Source organism: Cloeon dipterum, chromosome 1 (assembly GCF_949628265.1).
Source record: "Cloeon dipterum chromosome 1, ieCloDipt1.1, whole genome shotgun sequence".
Taxonomy (NCBI): domain Eukaryota; kingdom Metazoa; phylum Arthropoda; class Insecta; order Ephemeroptera; family Baetidae; genus Cloeon; species Cloeon dipterum.
This window is the reverse complement of record NC_088786.1, coordinates 1,949,129-1,970,657: the sequence shown is the minus strand read 5'-3', so window position 1 is coordinate 1,970,657 and position 21,529 is coordinate 1,949,129. Positions and strand designations below refer to the sequence as shown.

The 21,529-nt window shown below is 42.7% G+C and overlaps 1 protein-coding gene across 3 annotated transcripts in view; it reads left to right on the top strand.

The window, feature by feature from the left end:
* LOC135941088 (cell adhesion molecule 2-like) overlaps window positions 1–19,209 on the top strand; it is a 140,582-nt gene extending 121,373 nt beyond the window's left edge. For 2 of the 3 annotated variants that reach the window (XM_065486362.1, XM_065486379.1), the window contains 3 exons: window positions 4,611–4,744; window positions 5,496–5,754; window positions 17,738–19,209. In XM_065486362.1, the coding sequence (XP_065342434.1) occupies window positions 4,611–4,744; window positions 5,496–5,754; window positions 17,738–17,832 (488 nt within the window). In that variant the 3' untranslated portion in view covers window positions 17,833–19,209. The remainder of the gene's footprint in view (window positions 1–4,610; window positions 4,745–5,495; window positions 5,755–17,737) is intronic. The other variant, XM_065486370.1, reaches the window with a different exon arrangement.
* Window positions 19,210–21,529: the final 2,320 nt, after the last annotated feature.

Sequence of the window (21,529 nt, the reverse complement as noted above, 5' to 3'; positions counted from 1 at the left end):
TAAACATGGCAGTGCAAACACGAGCAACTATTCCGCCTCCGCATTGTGCGCGCGCGATGATAAAAGCGGATTTTTGGCCGGCGTTCTGCGGTGCCAAACTCGCAACAAGAGCGCACAAACGCATTCACACACACACGCGCGCGCGCGCGCGTCAAATGCACAAACAAAACTACTTGATTATTAACACAAATATTAACATCGCGAGCCCGTTTGCTCTGCAGCAAGAAGCACGCGGCGAGAAAGCATCATCCCCGCAGGCCGTGTAATTTCGGCAAGCTGATTATACTGGCGCGAGGAACAATCGTCCTGACTTGATTAGAACCGCCGCTGAGCGCAGGCTCAAAATTGAAATTGCCTCGGCTCTCGCAAGTGTTTTGCCCCGAAATTAGTTACCTCGGCAGAATGTAACTGCCTTGGGGTGAATTTATTCTTAGATGTTTTGTGCGCCTCTCTAATGACTCCATCCTAGGCCCTGCCGACGAAACGAGAGCGCTAATAATGAGTTCCGCCTACTATTAATTCCATTATCCTCTGCTTTAATTAATTTTAGCACTGTTTACTGCCGGGAAATCTAGTGCAAAGACGCAATTTTATGCGCGGTTGTGCAGAAAGGAAATCCAATCAAAGCAACTTCAAGGAATTTTTTCTGGGCTTCCTTGCAATTTTAAGCTATTGGAACTGTACAAAAACCGTCTAAATGTGTCTTTATTTGTTTAAAACCAAGCTTCTTAAGCTTGAAATTTTTTCTAAGCGAATTTTTTCACCAAGTAAAGTATTATCACATGCGGAAGAGAGTTTTGTTACTGATTGGTTCTTAATTTTTTTACATTTTTCAGCAGGAAATTTTGTTTGTTCCTTTTTCAAATCATATAAACAATCGTTCGTTTGGGTTGGAGTCTAAAAACAGTCGAATATTTCCCAATAAAGTCCGTCTGATATTTTAAACCTTAATAATATACTTATTTTTTGAAAAGTGCGTGCATATTCTGAGGCTGGAACTCGTTTTGGTTGTTGGCACAGACTCATAAATATGACGGAACAATGAGACGCGACAGCACAATTGGGCTGCGAGGGCAATAAAGCAGGCCGAGTCGCGAGATTAGCCCGCGCGCTGCAGCCTAATCTGGCGTCTGACAAGGCGCCAATGCTTTTCGGGCGCTCAACGCCTCCTTGGAGATAATTTGAATATTTTTACGAGCACGCACATGAACACTAGACGCTGCGTTGTACTTTCGTGCTTATCTTGCGCTGCTTACAAAGTGAAAATCGTCTCTTGGCTGGAGAAGATTACGCGCAGAGGCAGCGTGGCGAAAAGAATGGTCGCTGTAAATGTGCGAGCGGTGGCGTTTTAATTGCGTCGCTTTGCTACATGCTCTCGAGTGCAGTGCGAAAAGATAATTAAAACGTTAAGCTCAACGGAACTCTTCATTTTTCCATAGCAATGCAGGAGAATTTCCATTTTCCCTTTCATCAGAGATAAAAAGGTACTGACTTTCACATAATTTGTTCTTCATTTGCTACGCTAAATATCTTTTTCTATTGCCAATTGCCAAGCATGATGAAATGCTCATTCTCAGGTCTGCAAGTGGCATGCTTCCGTTTGGAATAGACGCTAGACTAGCGGTGTTATTTCGTTTTGTTTTCAAATCGGCTCGGCGAGTGCAAATGATGCGAATACATCATTCGGCGGCAGCGGCGGAGACGTCCCATTCAATATGCTGGATTTGCCGGCGAGCCGAGGAAGTGAGGAGGCAATAAATTTGACAGCCCCTATTGACTCTGGTTCAAGCCGAGGAGGAAATTCGTTCTGCATCCACTAACTCAATCATCAATCCAACTTTGATGACTTAGATTTGTAATCGGCAACTTGCTGCTCACTCGCCCGGCCGTTTCCTTCGTTTCCGCTCTCGCAATAAAAAGCCGACATTATTTATTTGCTGTGCCAACTCTTTAATTTTATTACTTCTCGCCCAAGCAGCAGCAGCAGCAGTAGCAGCTTTGGCCTAGTTTCCTTCTTGTGCATATCCGCAGCCTCTTTTATTGCTTCAACACTCTTTAATGTATCAAATTTGCTCAGGACGAGGAAACTTTTCCAATTACACCATATATACATATTTTCTCCGAATCGTCATTGCGGACCTCATATTTGATACTTACATCCGTCATGTAGCAATCCAGCAATCGTGTGTATGGAATTCAATTTGGGCAAATGCAGCGTGCCACTTGATGCTTGACGGTGGTGGCGGCGAACGGCGGCAAATTGTTTTTGCTTTTATAACGAGAGAGAGAGAGAGAGAGAGAGAGAGAGAGAGAGAGAGAGAGAGAGAGAGAGAGAGAGAGAGAGAGAGAGAGAGAGAGAGAGAGAGAGAGAGAGAGAGAGAGAGAGAAGCGGGCGGCGGCAGCGACAGAGGGTGGCCTAACAAGCGCAAAAAGACGCCGCCGCGCGTTTGCCATGCGAAGAGAGACAAAGCGAGAAAAGAGCTCGAGGTAAACTGGGTGTGCGAATAACACGGGGGGATAGGGAGGGAGGGAGGGCGAGAGACGTGGGATGGGGGTCTGACGGACGTCAAATGTGATAAAGAGCGTTGCTCGTCCTGCCTCGTTCTCTCTTTTATTCAGAAGAAGATCGGTGACAAAGGCTGTGAAACACGAGATTCACGCTGCTAAAGACTCTTCTTTCTCGCGCACAGCCTCTGTGATGTGATAAAATAAAACACGCGCGTGTGTCCTCTGTGCCTCGCTTTATTTACCTACTACCTTCGCTTTGTTATAGCAGACACGTTATCCGCCCGGAAATTTTCAGCCCAAAAAGAAAATGCAAGTAGCCCTGGCCCGGGATATCACTTTAACAGGAAAAATTACAGCTGCCACAGTTTAATGCTTCAATTTTTCACGTAACATTAATTTGATAAATTTTTGGCGGAGCTTCGGCTTGCACGAGGAGCTGCTGTCTGTTTTGAAATAATAATTTAGCTGCGGATAATATATCTTTGTTTAGTTAGCAGGCTAATGCTCTGTAGTGGGGAAGGGCGGGCGGGCGGGCGGACGAGCTGGAAATATAATCCATCACACTGCTGGGTATTCACAATGAAGACATATAGCTCGGCGAGGACAGAGCTTCTTTCTTTCTTACTCTAATCACAAAGTGTTTCAATTCAAGAAGAAGAAATTATCTTTCCGTGTAGTCGCTCGCTCCGGCCCTGCGAGAAAGAGAGAGAGAGCGTGTTATCGCACCTTGCGTCAAAAAAGGCAGCGAACGCGGCTCCAAAAAGACCTACTTTCCGCCTCGACGCCTTATCTCTACGAGAAACCATTCATCCTAGCTTCTTCTTTGCTCGCAAAAATAAAACCGACACGTCCCTTAATTTCGTTTTATTCCTCGCTCGCTCGCGTGAGAGCTCCTCAGGAATGCACTTCAGCAGAAAGTTCTTGCGAGAAAATTTGTAACGGAATGAGCTCCAGCAGATTTCGATAAAACTCCGTGACTGCTAGAGAGGTTTAGGAATTCCACATTCAAAATTCCAATCATTGAAAGACAGCCTTTATATTAAAATAAAATAAAAAAAAATCCTGCCAAAAGTAGACGAACGAATCAATTAAAGAGCAGTGGCGAGGCTTGGTTTTTGTCCGTGGCGAGAGTGCAAACTGGCACGCGGTAATTGACGTTTCGCCGCTTTGTTTGACGGGCATTGTAAGCGGTGCACTCGTCTCGCGCGCGCCGTGTTTGCACATAAATTATGGGCACACGGGCAAACATCATCAGAGTATGATGACGACGATCCGCTAGTGGCCAAACATATGCAAATGCATCGGTAATCGCGTTGCATCACAGCACTCGCACGCCCCGTGATGATGATGATGTCAGTTGGAACGTGTTTCGCACACCATGCCCGTTCGTGTGCAAATTGAAGCTGCGATTGGATATGAATGTGGAGATTTATCTATAATCGGTCATGCTCAAAAGCAGAAACACCCATTTTAGTTTATAGGAATCACTCTAATTTCATTTAATTACGTTTTATTTAAACTAAACATGATTTTGTTTTACTTGTCGCATAACTGTCGACCTTTTCAACTTCTCAGCAATAATCAATTGCCGGAAGGGTGCAGCAATTATGCTTAATCTTACGGAAGATCTTCTAAAAATTAAATTCAGATATTTATTTTGAGTTAAAAGCGCACTGCAAGGGGTCATTATTTAAATTCCTTCGACATTAGTAATAAGAAACTGGATGTTACTGGTTTTGAATATACAAAATTGTCGATTCTTCAGATTGGTCAGCAAACTGCAACCTTTTACAGTAAATTTGAAATGCAATTAAATTTTCTACCTCGTCGCAACACCAGCAATTTCAAGATTTGTATCTCTATGTTTAGCTGATTAGTTTGTGTACATGCTTTTCCTGCTCCCACTCATTTTTGCCCCTCCATGACTGAACTGCCAAAGCCAAATTTGAAATTCACGACGCAGCATGCAAATAGGCGGACCGGCCAAGTATTCTGCAGGCGTATTGCGGCCGCCTTGGCAACAAGTCAGCAGAGATTTGGCCGTTCGTGCCGTGAATGCGTGCAACTTTGTGTCTAATCTCGTGTAATTTGTCTGTTCGCAGCGATGCCGAAAGACGGGCCGCGCATCACCGGCGGCCGGCCACGCTACCAAATTGGCGATACAGTGCGCGTTAATTGCACGTCGGCCCGCTCCAAGCCGGCGGCCACGCTGCAGTGGTTCATCAACAGCGAGCTGGTACGTGCCCGAGAGGCCAGCCCGACGGCCCTTAATTAATTATAACACGCGCCCCTTGATAGCACAAAAGGCGCCACTCGTGCCGCCTTGTTTTGCCTTTATTTCTGGTAAATTAGCAAAATCGCTTTTCGCTGATGCGCGTGCTTTTTCGATGGCAACGCCGCCTTTTGTCTCCGCCTAACGGTTGACACCGCATTTTTTATTTAATTAGATTCGCTGCATATACTTTGACTAAAACTCGAAGAGAGACAAAGTTGGACCAGTTTGATAAGCAATTTTTGCACCAGAATTTTCTTAATGTTATATTTAAAATAGAAAACGCGACTAGGGGGATAATTTTATGGCCATTAGGGGTAAAGGGGTGAGGGGTGAACACCCTAAAAACTATTCAGCTCATCAGGGGAAGTCAAGTCAAGTTGAACGGTGTGCAGTTTTGGCATTTCTGACGCTTACAACCCGAGGTTTGGCGCTCCCAACATTTGCAAAAAATAAAAAAAATTCATGTTTTTCGGAATTGAACATTAAATTTCTCGAAAATGAAACCGAACACCACCTTGAAATTTTCACACAAGTTCACACGTACCCTAAAAAACTTTTAAGGGGAGTTTCGGATTTTCAAAAAAGGTGCTCGTACTAAAAATAACGGGAAATGACCGCTTTGGGTTGGGAGGGTGAATCGAGAAAACACTATATATGCATCCCCTGGGGACAACTCGAAAATTTCCGTATTAATTTTTTTCATGCATTTCAGGCTGATCCAAACTTCCTGCTGGGGCCGTGGTACCACGCGGAGAGGGACGACCTGGAGACGTCGACTCTGGGCCTGCAGTTCAAAGTGAAACCGCGACACTTCCGCAAGAGCGACATGAAGCTCAAGTGCCTGGCCACGATCGCCTCGGTGTACTGGCGCAGCAACGAGGAGAGCGTCGAAAACGAGAAGCCCCGCGAGGCCGTGATGGAGAGCAGAGGCACCGCCCCGCCAAGTAAGTCGCGGGCCGAGAGAGTCGAAGGTCAGATTCAAACCTAAACACCTCTTTTGTTTCCCCGCAGAGATGCAATCAATTTTCCTGGAATTTTTCAACCACCCTCCCTCTTTAGTTGTGCAAACCACCCCTGCTGTGTAACAAAAAAATAAAATCTGGCCTTAGCGGTGAACATTGACTCTGCATCTCTGCCCACTACTCTTAGTTTGGTTGGGACAGTGTGTTGTTTCGGTGCGTTTAGGCAAACATTTGAAACGTACTTTCTTTTTTCCTCTAAAATAATAATCAAGTGGATGGACATGTGAATAAATATTGTCCAGAAAATTCCCGTTGGATATTAACTGATATTTTAAGCCGTATTTCTTCAGTTCAAATAGAGGAATGCAAGCAAGTTGTTAAAAACGTTAAGATAAATTTCGTATATTATGGTTATTTCTTTGCTCTCGGTAAAATTAAGTTTTGCTTCAGCATGCAATGTAATGTAGTTAATAATGATTCTTTAAATTGGATCACAAACAATTTTAATAAATTTGCATGGTTGACTGTAGGCTTGTTTATTTTGGCAAAATTATTAATAATTAAATTACTACTTATTGTTAATAGAAAGACGTTGATCATAATTTTGAATGTACAAAAGCTGTATAATTTATATTTTAACATTTAAAATCAATCCAAAATTCAACGTACATTTGTTTTTATTGGAAAGCATCACTGTATCACGCCTTCTGATTTATTTCCATATAATTTAAACTCTCGAACTCAAATTAATATTCATTCGATTGACCCGTGTTTGCCTAAATGTTATTCCAAGGAAGAAAAACACATTGTTTGTTATTTGTTTTAGTTATTGTAGTTCTGGCTTGGGTGGGTGATCGTTCTAACTGACCACCACGCAAGCACATGGTGGCAACCGCGAAAGGTGCTCCTGCCCCTCGAGTATGATTATGCGCTCTCATCACAAATGCAAACCACCACTCGAGAGCTTTTATCGCGCGCGCCCAGCATTGCGTTTAATCATCGCGATCCACAATCTGCGGAATTAAATAGATTTTATGCACCAGATCGCTGCTGATGGCTGCAATTCCGCAGCAGTGCATCTGACAGGGCTGATTGAAAGCGTATTATTGACAGCAGCGCCACTTGATTGAATGATGATGGGTGCGAAAATCACATCAATTTCCGCGAAGACGAGATCGATTCAACGGTGTTAAGAAAATCTGATGTAAAAGCGCCAGATAATTTTAATTCCCGTTACGAGGAATCAGCCTCGGCACTGGACACGTATTTCCAAACCCCCTAAGAATAACGCATTATTAAATTTTTAACTATAGGAAAATATGTGAAAAATTTTTTTTACTCGAAATACTGTCTTAAAATTAGGAAAAAGCTATAGAAGATTCACAGATTGCCGTTAAAATTTTTAGATAAAATCGGCTCAAATGATTACATGTAAAACCACAATTTATTTCAAAATTTAGGGAATTTTTCTCAAAATTGGCACACCCTTGAATACAAGGTGACGAGAGGGATCGAAATAAAGCGAAACAACCACTTAATATTTTGATAAATTTGGCAAAATTTGAAATTTGGAGATATATTGTTGCGAAATTTCACAAACAATAAACTTGCTTCAATCAACAATGCAAAATGTTCTTCATTGTTGGCCTGTAAAGCCCTAATTAAAAACATGATTAATGATTGACTTAAAAAATCATTCACAATAATTTGTATTTTGATCGTGAAACCACTAAATGTATTTGCTAGCACAACCTTTAAATTGTAAATTAAACAAGGTTGTTGAAATTACCTAGGAAATTTACTAAAATTTTTAAAACTAAAGGCTAGTAGTACGAAAAATACGTTAGAAAACACCTACCTAAATTTGATTAGTATTAGATGTCTTTGAAAAATCATAACAAAATTTTCGCAGTCCTTCTTAAATGGTACTGCTAACATTAAAATTTTGCCAAGATTACGAGGGGTTTGGAATAACGCGCTTAGGACCCACTGCTCAAAGCCAGTCTATGCAGGCAAACGTGTCGCGCCGGTTGCATAGCCGCTCGAACTAATGCGCGGCGGCGGGCGCATTAGAATTAACGGGCGAAATGACGATAATCAAATCGCAAGCGGGGCTAGCTGCAAATGGCTGCAACGATGCTTTCGGCGAATCAAATGGCTTGTCCACTCGCGGGCGGATATTATTTATTTGCCAGGGCCTAATGGCGCGTGCTGCTGCTGCTGCGGCCGACTCTACATCAAATCTGCATTAGCGCGCCGATTCTCGCAGATAAATTATTGCCGCCGCTGCCTCAATTACCACGCCCGAAGACAATTTTGCGCCAACGCAAACACGCAGCCACACGCCCGGCCTGTATGTCACGCTCTTTCATTTTACATGAGCTTGATGTTGTGCGTCACCGCGTGGTTTATGGCCCCAATTCGCCACGCACTAATGTCCGGCCTGCAACTAGAAATACTAAATTGAATTTGCCTTATTTCTGTTCACGTCAGGCAATCTGGAATGCATTCGTGACCCACATCGCCGCTCTATACAAAGGCTTCGATATGCAATTGAATCTATTTTTCCCGCCCAAGTGGTTCATAGCGGCATGCATATTTTCGTAATAAAGTTGTGTAGCAGAGCGATATTGCAAAATCGAGGGCCGCAAGCGACACAAAGAGGGCGGCACGGTTTGTTTGCAATGCACCAAATAATGCGGCATTATCAGACAGACAGCGCGAGCGAGAGCGGCATTTAAATAAAATAAAAATGGTGTGTACTCTGTCAATGTTGGAGCTGAGAGCAATAAAAGGCCTACTACACAGCGAGAGGCACGGGGTAAAATATTCAGCCAATCAAGCGACGGGCGCAATCAATGCTTTTTACGTTTGATTCATGACTGTGACACACAATCGATACACTCCATTTTTTACGCCGCGCGCGCCGTACTTTGTTTGAAGCGGCCCGCCTAGCCCTTTTTACTGCCTGGTTTTGCAGCAATTTATCAACCTCTTCCTGCCGCTTTTTCAGCCCCCGCCGGCGACCGTGATTGGTGCGCGAGCGCGTGTGTCGTTGCGAAAAATATACGCGGCACGCACACAAATTCGGCCTCTCGTGTAAAACAATTCCACGGCCGCTTTGTAATTAATTGATAATGCTGTTTGCGTTTTAACCCCCACCCCCAACTTCCTATAAATGTCATAAACGCCGTTACTTTTGATCTCGTTTCGGTTCGGTTAGATATGCTTTTGATAATTTTTAATACCTTATTAATCCAAGTAAAAGCGGACACATTTGCCCCCCCCCCTGTGAGGTTTTTCCTTTTTGCGCGATAATGATACTGACTTAGAGACCTTAAACAGAGATAAGTGACCTTAGAAAAGTTGCCGAACGGACTTTTCCTCATGTTAAATACCTTCCCTTGTTCTTCGACAGATTATTTGGTGTCTATTTGCAGATTTTTTTATATGTGATGTTTTTATCATTTCCACGAAATGGCCAGACAAAACTAACTGAAAAAGGCGAATGAAATAATATTTTCAACAAGGACTCTCCGGTATTTTTCTCCCTCTCTCTGGCCTTTTTCCCGATTAATCATGTTCACTTAGAGAAAAAATCTTGTTCAAACAAAAATTCTCCAGCGCGAGCAATCTATGCAATAGAACTTCAAAGTGTTTTCATTTTGTGTATGAACATCTCTACAGCAACAATAACAAGCAGGCTGTCGGCAAGTAAATTAAAAGCACGGGACACGTAACTTTTATCTGTGCAAAAACCAGTAGTTGCCTGGTTGTTTAAAAGCAAAAACCTGCTCTCGACTGTACAGATTGGCGTTTAAATTTGGCAAGAAACTTCAAAGTTAAACCATAAACGTAATTACAAAACTGCTTCCTAAATTTGGTGTTTGAATTTGGCAATATTGAAAGTTAGTTTGCGCACAAATAACAATCACTCAAACAAGGCAGTTCATGCCAAACCCAATCCAAGCTGAGGCTACGCTGACGGACATTTTTTAAAAGTTTTCCGGACAGAGGAGTATCGATATAATTTCTCAAAGCCGGCGCCGTCTTAGTTAAAAGCCATTAGCGTAAAAAGAGCGAGCGACAAGTCCAATCAGCGTTCGAGCGGAAAACCTTTTAGAGAGATGAGGTTTGGTTCTTTTTCTTGGCGAAAAAACAGGTGAGTGCAACCGGCCGGGAAAAGCGCGCTGCATAAATTATCGATTCTTTTCCGCGGCAGCGGTGGCGGCGGGTTGTAAATATTGCAAGACGCGCGGCATTCAGCAAAGGTTATTCATCAGCCGCGCCGACGAGCGCAGAGATAATATTTTATCGTGCATCGGGCACGTAAACACAGCTGCCTCGGCGTGCTTCTCTCTTTTTTTTAATATTCAAAATGGAAAAGTGAGGTAATTAGCAGACGAAGCGGTGCGCCACTCACCCTCCCTTCGCTCTTAAGCAGACGTGACGTGCGATAAATAAATCAACATTGCTGAAAATCGGCTCAAAGAAGTTCCCCTGCGTTTTTACCTTAATGAACTGCTTTTCCACTGCCGAAAAGAGACGAGATAACACGCGACTTTTTATTAAGGTTAATGTTGGTTGTGGTTCAGAGAGAACAGTTTTTTTGAATGCAATAGTAGGCCAGTTTCTCTGTAAAATATTAATTCTAATTTAAAATAAAAAGCTTAAATACCGTCTTTGACGCAGTTTCTGAGCACATACCAATCAATTTTTGAGGGTCGAATTAATTAAAAAGGATTTTTTTTCCGACCAAAGAGCGCAGCGCGACGTGCGAACTGTTTTCCCGCCAAAAAATATGAATGCGAAATCTGCGAGTGCTCAAACCAGCTCTGACGCATGCGCACCTCTCGCATTCATATTGTTTTGGCGGGAAAAGGTTCACACGTCGCGCTCAACTTTTTGGTCGGAAAAAATATCCACTTTACTACCCCCTCAAAAAATGATTGGTGTGCTCAGAAACTTCGTCAAAGAAGATCTTTAAATTTAAATTTCCGATTTGGTGTCTAGAGAGAAACTAGAGAACGAGTTTTTATACAAAACCACCTTTTTTCTTCGAGTGAACGCCCTCGATTTTTGTTAAGCGCTTAGTCTGAAAATTGCCAGCGGCCGCGAGCATTACAAAAGAACATCCGGCCGTGAGTGAAAACGACTGTGCGGTGCGGATTTGCCGGCGAATGTACTTAGCGGCGGAAGGAGGAATACTTAAGTATCGCACGTGCATTAGGCGGTGAAGCTTACTCGGCTCCAACTTGCAGCCGTCTAAAATTTGCCTTTCAAGTTTCGCAGCAGGCGGTCGAGGCGTTTCAGGCAGTAATATTAATCTGCCTGAGAAACACGTCGGACTTGATTCCGCAGTCAAACAAAGCCGCAGGAAGCAGAGAGAGCGAGAGAGAGAGAGAGAGAGAGAGAGAGAGAGAGAGAGAGAGAGACCCGTTTGGATTATCATTCAGTGCCTGTAGGCGGATATTCTCGGTCCGATCTGATAAAATGCAGAATTCGCGAAAATTTATTACGCGACTACGCCGTCAGCATTTGCGCGCCGCCGAGCGTCCTTTTCTGCCGCTGCTATATTGTTTAGATCCATTATTGGTAAATACTGCTGCCTTGGCTCGAGCGCCGCGTGCAAGAGGCAAAATGGGGATCCGCGAGTGCTCGTCGTCGTCATTTCGCCAAGTCGCGTATTATCTTTGCAGCGCGAGAGAGTCGCACAAAAGGCGGAACCGCGACAAAAAGCGGAGCAAGTCGAACGGAAAATTCTCTTCCCAACCGTAGTGGAGCAGATTTTTCACGCGTTGTCCTCGGAAATTGTTGTTGTGGCATTTCACGGAATCGGTGATTTTGTTTGTTTGTTTGAGTATTTGACAACGTCATTAATGAAAATTTAAAATTGGATGCTAGTTTAACATATATACGTCTAACAAGTGTTTTTCGAAATTAATATCTCAGAATTTAACATGCAGAGTTTTATATTCATTTTTTTAATTCCATTTATAGAGCTATTAATTTAAGACGATCGACTATTTTTTTAAACTTCAAATCGTTATGAACTTATCAACGAATCACAAATTTAAGCCTGTTAAATCACTCTTGAAACCGTCTAAATCTACCAAAACCATCTAATTTATTCATTTAATTTATTCACGCGACGGATGACACAAAATTGTCCATTTTTGCCAATATTGCCACCACCAAATCTCTGGTTCTAACGGTCAGATTTACAATAACTGCACATCATTCGACACGTCTGAACCTCCTCTAGATAGCCAATGGGGTTTGATGGGGATAATCCCTCATCCCCCCTCCACCTTATGCATTGCAAAATAAAAAAAGTCCCATCAGAGTAAAAAAAGAAAATACTAGCACGACCCTCGCTCGTACAATGAGTTGTGGAGTACCGAAAAGGGCGATGAGGAAGTACCATTTTAAAAACCAACACTGTTAGGGTAAACTGAGAAAGGGCATCATGCTTTTTTAATTAAGGCTGCCGAGTGTGAGCAAATAGTGGTGGGTTGAGGCGGCCTTTCTCGAGATTGATTTTAAAGAGTTGTGCTGGGTAGCCGTTCCCCGAGGATCGGCCGTCGCGACTTATTCGTGCACACGAACGCGTTGATGGACCACGGGACTAATATTGCGACGGCGAATATGCCCCTTGCTGTTGGTCAATGTTTGCTCAGCTCTCGTCGATGGTGTAAAAGAGTTTCGAGCAGTGGAACGTGTTTCCCGCTCTGTCCACTCGGATCGCAATTCCAGCCGACACGGCTCCTCCAAAATAGAGAGGGCTTGCTCCCAGATTGATCCCTCGCAGATGGAGACGAGCGGTTTTCTTTCTATTTATTCGGGGATTTCTCCGCTCTCCGCGCTCTCTCCGGCAGCGCCGGAATTCGAAAATATTTGCATTATTTCAAGGAGGCCGGGGTACACAACATTTTTGGAGATGCGCTCGTGCGTTTTCACCGGCAGAAGTCTGCCTATGAATAAATTTTTCGCCTCGGCATTATCATTTTAATGGACGGTGAAACGCCGTTTGGCCATTTTTACCAGTGCAGAAATTTTGCGCAAACCGTTTTCCTCAGCTAAACATCAATCTAAATTCTGCATGCGGGACACAAAAGTTTTTTTACGAGAGCCTGCGTTTTTCCTTCCAAAATGGCCTGAGAGGAGATTCAAAGTCATATTTCCGCTTGCAGTTTGGTTTCATTTCTTTGGGATATGAGATATAAAAACTTCTCGCGGTTAAGCTTCTCTGCATGACGGCAGAAATAATACGTTTCCTTTTCCGTTTTTTTGTTTACGCAATGCTGATTGTGGCTCATTCGCATTTCAAAATATATAGCACGAGTTTCAGGGAAAAAGAGCTATTGCCCGCGGATAAGCAATTAACGCCGAGCACGTCTTGAATTAAAGACTGAATGTTTTATGGGCTCATTTGCAAACGTGGAGGCGCATGAATGCAACTGGGTGCAAATAAATATAACATACGGCCGGCAGAGCGCGAAACGTATGGTCAAATAAATTAGAATCTCGTGCACACAAAGGCCGAGTGCACACAAGAAAACGGGAATAGTATTTCAGAGCGATATCTCTCGTGTTTTGTTGGAGCGCGCCGCGCGAATGCAGGCAAGAAATTCAGATTTATTTATCGCCCTCCGCAGGCACTGATAACCCTATCTGATGAATGAATGCAGCGGCGCCGCGGTAATAATAATATTCGCCGTTCGGCGAATTTGCCTTTAGAACACCCGGGAGTCGAGTTAGAATTTGAGATAACGCGCGCGCTCTACGCTGTTTATAAGACAGCCATGCAGCCCATTTTGTAACTAGATGAAAGATATGCACACTCTGCCTCTCTCTTTCCAGCTCAAAGGATGAGATTATAACGTTTAGTAGCTTTGAGAGATTAAAATCGAAATTGCCAACTTTCTTTGTCAGCGATGAAAACTACATCGGTACAATTTTCTGCAATATTCGTAGAAAAAAATTAATTTCGCTTTCTTAATATAAAATTTTTTATTTGATATTTAAAAAAATGCCTGTTGTGTTTTCAAATAAATCCGTTCCTCACGAACCTGCTAAAATCTCATCAAATCAAAGATACTCCTGCGTCCAATATTTAATTTCTGAATAGAATTTGCCCTAATTTAAATTAAAAATCAATTCCTTGAAATAAATTCCAGATATTGTATTTCCTCGTTGCCAAGAGCGTCAATTTATTTTCCGATTATTCTATTTTACTCCCAGGAGAAAAACAGCTCGCATGAAATAGAGTTTCTGATTGCGAGAGTAAACATCCTATTAGATGTGAACCTGAAACTAAACGGGAAAATAAATGGCAACGAGGAAATACAACGTCCGGATCTTATTTCATTATTTCTCGAGTATCTTCCTTGAAACCTTGGAGTCTATTTTCTCGCAAATTTATAAGGAAACCTAGGGAATTTTCCGATTTTCCCTAAATTTAAATGTATTTTTCACTAATTTTTGAATTTATTCACGCATGATCAATTTTTGAGTATCGGGATGGCAGTGTCAAATTGGCGGCCGGCGAGATTTTGGCCGGCAGCTGTGCGTGTCCGTCAGATCCGCCTCCTGCAGCTTTTTCTCAAGACCGTGGTCGTCGTTTTTCAAGGGTGGAAGCACCCCTGTCAAACGCAGCGGCAGACGCCTAGACGCCGGCAATTATTAATATCGGTGCGAGGAGGCGCGCATCATCTCTCGCTTTTTGCCACCGCCGCCGCCTCCCGGCCATTTATATTATTCGCCGCATGATTGATGCCATGCAAATACTTTTTATACGCAATCTATTAGAGAGCGACCAGCCACCCCGTTTATTATATTAAAATGTCAGCGGCGGCACGCCGCAGAAAGGGATGGATCCCTTCTTATTGTCAGCCGCCGAGGAAAAAAACGACGCGACACGCAACCAAAATAGCTTTTTCGCCCCACTTTTTGTTCAGGCCTCGTGTTGTGAGTTTCCCCTGTCACGGATGACGACCTCTGAATCAATCAACCTGTTCTCGGGCGCATTTGTCCTGGCAGGCGGCCGCGACAGATTCCCGACACTCGAAACAAAAGCCACGAGTTTAATTATTGTGCTTGCGCGCGAGAACGAGAAAGAGAAAGAGAGCGTGTGTTGAGAATGAAATTCCATTGTCCGCAGTGCGCCAGTCGTAAACAGGCGAGAAAAGTAGCGCGCCGGATATATATCTAGTGCAAAATCAAAATTCGGCGAGCCGGGGAGTGGCAAAGTGGTGCAATTAGCAAACTCTCAGCGCCAAATACACTGCAGGCCGAACCGAACCGGCCGCTTGCTCGGCCGCGCCGGCCCGTTTTCATTAACAAGCAAGCAACCGCATTTCGGAGTGCGGTTTCGTGTGATGCCGAAAAGGAGCCAGAAAGGCAGCGTGCAGCCGGAATTGCCTGCCCGAGATATCTTCTCGCATGGTAATGAATCTTTTGCCAGCCAAAACGCAACAATAATAATGAAGCAGCTTACGTAAATGCGTACAGTGTATACCTCCGAGTGTGCATGCGTGCGGCTGGATGTTTGTTTCCGCGGATATCTGTGCAGAGCAAGCCAGCCTACGTCGATCTGCTTGTTGTTGCTTCCGAGCCAAAGTCAACAAACACGCCGTAATCTGCAATTTGAGGAATTCAGCTTGTTTCTTGCTTCTCATGGGGCTTCAAACTTGCCTCCAGTGGCAGTAGAAGGAAGGGGGGTTGCAATTCCAGCTCAGATTGCGAAAAAACTGTTGGAACATGGTGATTGAGATATTTAATTATAGTAAAATCTTCGTATTTTTACCAGCAAGAAAATAGTTAGGTACAGCGGGGTCCAGATCCGTGTGACGCGCAGATATGGCGTCCAGTGGAGTATGGCGCGAAGGAACGGTCACGTGATAATGCGCGAAAAGAAGCAAGTTTTGGTCAATATTGTGGCATAATTTGCATTACTTGTACCGATTTTGTCTTTTGGATCGTCAAAACAAACTCTTGACACTCGTACGGGAATCCAAAGTGAGCTTTCCGTTTCCCACATTCAGACGCCATCTTGGATCTGCGCAGTGGAAACCAATTTTATCGCACATCTGGCTCCCGCTGGTTAGGTATTTCAGACGACTTTTTATGTTCTTTTGATTTTATTCCCTTTAAGACACGCAAATTTTAAGATTAAGTCGCCTAAACTGTCTTCACAGCTCAAAACTAGCCAAAAATACCAAGAGCTGTTTAAATTGTATTTCAAATTTGTGAAAAATCATTTTTACCTTTACTTAAAAACTAGGAAAAAGTTAAAAATGTCCTTGCTGTCTAAATTTTTGAGAAAATCAGTTCAAAATTTTGCAAGGTAATCGATCATTGTCTCCCTACCATAAATTCACGATTTATTTCAAAATTGAGGGAATTTTTCCTCAAAATTCGCACACCATTGGATATATCGCAACGAGAGGAACTGAAATCAGGCGAGAAATATCGAGAAAATGAGCAAAATGTGAAATTTAACTGTTCCTTGGTACTCATTTTAGAGATAAAACTGTTGCTAACTTCCATAAACATTAAAAACCAATGAACTACTTTCTATGTTCAACAATGCAAAATGTTCTTAATTGCTCTAAACAACCCCTTGCACATTTATCTGATTCCCAGTCAAGTCCCTTCCAAAATCTTAACACATGCATGCAATTTGAAACCATTACGAGATGCCCTATCCCCTTGAATTCCGTAATACGTGCGACATGGGACATCGAGATCAATATACATATATATTAAAGGCTTTGTCTCTTCCCTCGTACGCGTGCACTCAGCGTGAATGATTTGCTTTTTGGCAGGAATTATCTAAATGGCTAACACGGTGTCGGATCTTAACGATTGCCAGGACAATAAGAGATCGCCTGTCGATTGGAGCAACTTCCTCTGAGAGCCGACGTCGAATTTATTTGACAGCGGCTCCCGGAACGATCGCTCATATCCATATTATCGTCGTGGAAGCGCCTTAACGTGTTTCCTTTACATGATAATGACTATTGATTTTGCGCTGCGTCGGCGGGCTTGTTATTATCGGCGCCGAGCACTTTTCCAGACGGGAATATCACGTTAGCACGCTTATTATTGAAATTATATGCATCTCGAACGTGCTCGTGGAGCGTAATTGCGCATTTGTGGCCTCTGCTCTCTGCCCTGCCTGCTCCCGTACGCAAAACAGGCGGTTGCTTCTTCTTTGACTCACCCTTTTATTTGGCTGATTCTAATTTTAAGGTCGTTTGTGCAATTCTGAGATGAAATCGCCCAATTGATTATTCACGATAGATCTGATGGCATCACCGTAATCTTCAGATTTTAATGCACTTTCGTTGTGATTTCAGAATCAGTCCTGCTATTAAAATGATTTCTTTTGATTTTCTTAAAACCAAAATCGGTTCAGCAACCGTAAAACATGAAGAACATTTTTTTTAAATAAAAATAAGTCTTTCCCGATGATTCTACGGCGAATGGCTGGACTGATTTTCGTTTTCAGCAATAAAAAAATTAGAGTGGAATACACGATAGTAGGATTGCGTCTTAAAACTTAGATTTTAAATTGATTTTAAAATCCGTAAGTGTTGGAGCTACAATAAGGCGCCGTCCATTTTAAAGCCTAATGCCAAACTTCTACTCTACATTTTAGACGAGAAAAATCATTCCATTTACTAAAGACAAAAATTGACTAAGCCAAGCGCTTCATAAATGCCAAAAATTCTTTGCAATAATTTAAATCGACTTTTGTTTCCACAGTGAATTATTTCCAGGCCAAATTATGAAATAATTAGAGAAAAAAACATTTACAATTATGGGGGTGTCATCTTTTGACTTTTTGACGCTTTTTCATCTGCGCAGCTGCTGAAAATTTGAATTTTCGGAGCCCCTGAAAACCGCGTGGGCGTAGATAGCGAAAGAAATTGCTTTTCAATGTTTGTGCAAATTGAAATAACGTGTTGTTCTCTCTCTGTTTCAGCGTCGAACACGGCCAGTTCGGCGTCGCTGGTGATCTCGTTGATGGTGATTTCGGCGGCGACGATTGTGTCATCGTACGTGGCCGTTCCGCGGTAACACGCCGCCGTGGAGCGCAGACAAAAGACTTAAAGTGGGTGTGCTGGTGTGGAAGGGTTGAGTGTGCCGAAAAGCAGCTGAGTCTGGCGAAAACTAACGAGCGAGCGCAAAAATTTAATGTGTCGTGAAAGCAAATTCTGTGTCTGCTGATTGCGCGAGTGCGAGACAGATTTTTTATTATTTCCCTTTCCGCTCTGTCTGTAAAATATACATATTTATGAATGGTTTTATTTCGGGGCGTGTACATACATGTGATTTTCATATTAAAGGCGCCGTCGGTCGATGTGTGTGCTGCAGTTTTTGTTTCTATATGCGATAGTGAACGCGATGTTGGGTGAATGAGCAAAAGAAAATTAATGCAGCGCGCGACTAATTAACGTTAGTGTTTCTATACCACTTTTATCAAAAATCATCAATTATGATTATTCATGAACTTTCTCCTAGTCTCGCCAAGTGTATTAAAATAAGAGTGTAAAAATGGATATTTTACATAAATTTAAGTGAGTCCGCCGTATTCGACTTTAAATTGTGAAAAGGTGCTGTTTCATCGAAAGAGTACCACGCGAGCGTCTATCTGGATTTCGCGACCAAGATGGAGCAAACGAAACGAACGGAATCAGGAGTCATCATTTCAATCAACTGCATTATGTATGCTTGCACACAGTACCAAAAACTGGAATTCTAGTATTTTTTGTTTTTATTATCCTTTTTAATACGCGAGAGATTTATGAGATTTATATTATTGGTTCGTTTGTAACACTTTTAAGTCAGTCAATTATGCAGATTAGTTATTCCTAATTTTATCCCGAAGCATTCCTTTTATGTTGATATGCGCATTTAACCCTCAAAAGTCAAAGAAAAGACCGATCAGGAAATGTTGACGGCGATGGAAGAACCATGAAAATGTCAAAATGAAAAGTATAAAATAAAATAATGTTTCTATCAATTGTTAAATGTGCTTAAGAAAAAATAACAAACTTCGATTGGGAAAATTCTGAAAAGGGGAGCCATCCATATCTTTTTCACGGTAGGATCCGAACCTCTATCCACTTTAAAACATTTTCTTGGTGTATTAACGCAGAAATATCCCCGGATTCGGCATAATCATGCGTGTAAAATTATCCACGAACCCATTGAGCAAAACAAAAGCAGGCCTAAACAGTGACTGTACGTTAGCGAGAACTGTATCGAAAACTCCAAAGCATCATTCACCATGTAGATGTACTATTTCATAATTATACTTTTTAAAGTGGATAATTACATCGTTGAATGGAAGAAAAACCCCTGTTTTGACTCACCAAAATCTTTCCCAAACAGAAAATGTCAACAAATCCGAATCATGAACTTTCTTTTTCAATAAAGATCTTGTAAAATGAACTCATTTTCCAATTTTATTCTCCTCAAACTCTCTCTGTCTGTTCCGACCTTTGAAAGCATCAGCGTGCGGTGACGATAAATAATTCATCCCCTTTGCGGCTTTTGTGATCGCGCTAGAGATTGGAATGTCTAGCCTTCAAAGTGTATGATCAAGTTTCCCCGGACTAAAAGTTAAGGCAATTATTCAAAGATCAGAAGATGCAACTACATACAACGGCGAGTTGGATGACTGCGCCGTTTCAAGGTCCTAACGTAATTTCTGCAGGCACAAAAACCTATTTCATCCTTTGCACCCTTTCTTTGCACGCCCGCGACTTCAAAAGAACCTGCTCTTTTCAATTTCAGTCTCGTTCGAGAATATTTCTGCAGGGGGAAATGCTATGCTGGCGTGGTGAAACACCCAATTTCCGACCTGTTTTCGGAGTGCTGGTAGTGGCTTTCATTTCACTTTTTAAAGTTGATCACTCAAGATTTTATAATGAAAGGCAGGCGAATTTCTCTTGGATGAAGCTACATTCAACATAGAAGATTTCTGAACGAAAAAGAAGGATCAAAAAAGCTAAAATCAATCATTTTTATTAACCACCAGTTAGTGTTCGAAGGCGCCAGTGGTTAATGAACTTGTGCTACGATTTTAGACTCAATCAAAATCATTTTTTTTGGTGTGCTGAAAACATAAATCAGTCCAGCCATTTGCCGTGAAAACGGCAGCAAAGATGTTTTATTTCAAAATATTCTACGGCGATTGGCAAAACCGATTTTGGTTTTCAGCCAGTCAAAGGTCGCCTTAAAATTAAAAGTAGCTGCTGGTGCCATCCTATCGGCGGCTTTGAACACTATAGATTAATGTTGAAAGAAAAATGTATTTTTTGTCAGTTTGGTATTTTTTTGCACCGTGCAACTTGTTCAAACTAAAGCGGTGTCAGCTTGAATTTAAAACAAAGCCTATTTTGCTCCAAACTTGTCATGAAGACGGTTCGAGAAAACAGGTGCTTCGTTTATAATTAGCGCTGTGTGTTCCTTTGCTACGCTTAATTAATGCAATATGCGCGTGTTTGAAATAATACACTTTTGATACGCGCAAGGAGCAAAAGCAAACGAAACGCGTTTAAATGGGCTTGTGCAAATAGTTAATGAAGCCACTTGTTCAAAGAGAAACGTACACAGCCTGGACCAAAGTAGCGCGCGTATATTCGCACACACTCTCACGTAGCGCGCGCGTGTATGGAGGGTCTGTGTTTCGTCGTCGCTGGCAACGGATACGCATTTGCAGAATTTCGACAGTTGCTGTGCTTCGAGTTGGACGGCAAAAGTGCTTTGTCGGCGCAATTCCTGCTATATCCCGCTGAACTTTGACTCGTTTCAGCACTTCTCCCTTGTAAACGGATTATCTGAGTCTTCCCGGTCCTGGATATTCGCTTTAATTCGTGCACAGCTTCAATAAATTACCTCTGGAAACTTCTTAAATATAACGTCTTGTAACGCAAATTGCACAGAAAAATTTTCAATTTCGCGAGTCAAACTCGCAGAGCTGTGATCGAATTACGCCGCTGAGCTATTTTTTTCTACGAATAAAACGCCGGAGCCTTTCAAATATATCCGTGCTGGCTGTTAGTCGTAAGGTGATCCACAGAGGCGGAAAGTGAGCGTCTCTCCGAGGAAATAATGCTGCTAGTCTCTTTTAGCGACGACGAGTGTGACTGAGATTCCGTCAGTTGTTTATGTAATACTCCCGGGACCAATACAAAAAAGGGATCAAGAGTTTATTGCGCGCTGCCGCCAAACAAACGCAATTTCGCAGCAGCGCAGCAGCAGCAGGCAGGCGTGCGTGCTATGCAATAATTTGCTCAGACAAAGGCCAAGTGCAAAGGGCCTTTGTTTTTTATCGTTTGAGTCTCGTCCCTTTTCCCGGCCGGCTTTGACGCCGTGCAGACGTGACAGAAATAACATTTAGTGTCCGTCACAAATTAAATTCGGTGAATGAGGACCGTGCCCGCCGGCCTGTTGTTTTGACACACTCGCAAGCACTTCGCAAATTCGCCAGCAAAAGCGATTTTTTGACCGCTGCTCTCTGGAGAACGGGAAAACAGCCATCAAATGAAACTGCCTACCAAAATACGCAAAAACAGAGCGGATACCATGAACGGCTCACCCTCCTGTTTTGCAACCGTTCGATTTCTTGACAATGATGATACCCCGCGGTGTTCCTCTTGCTCAGGATAGATGCATCGGGTGGAAGGGGGTTGAGGGTGGATCGCCCCCAAAATACTTTAGATACCTAGGGGAGGTCGAGATGATTCGAACGGTGTGCAGTTTTTGC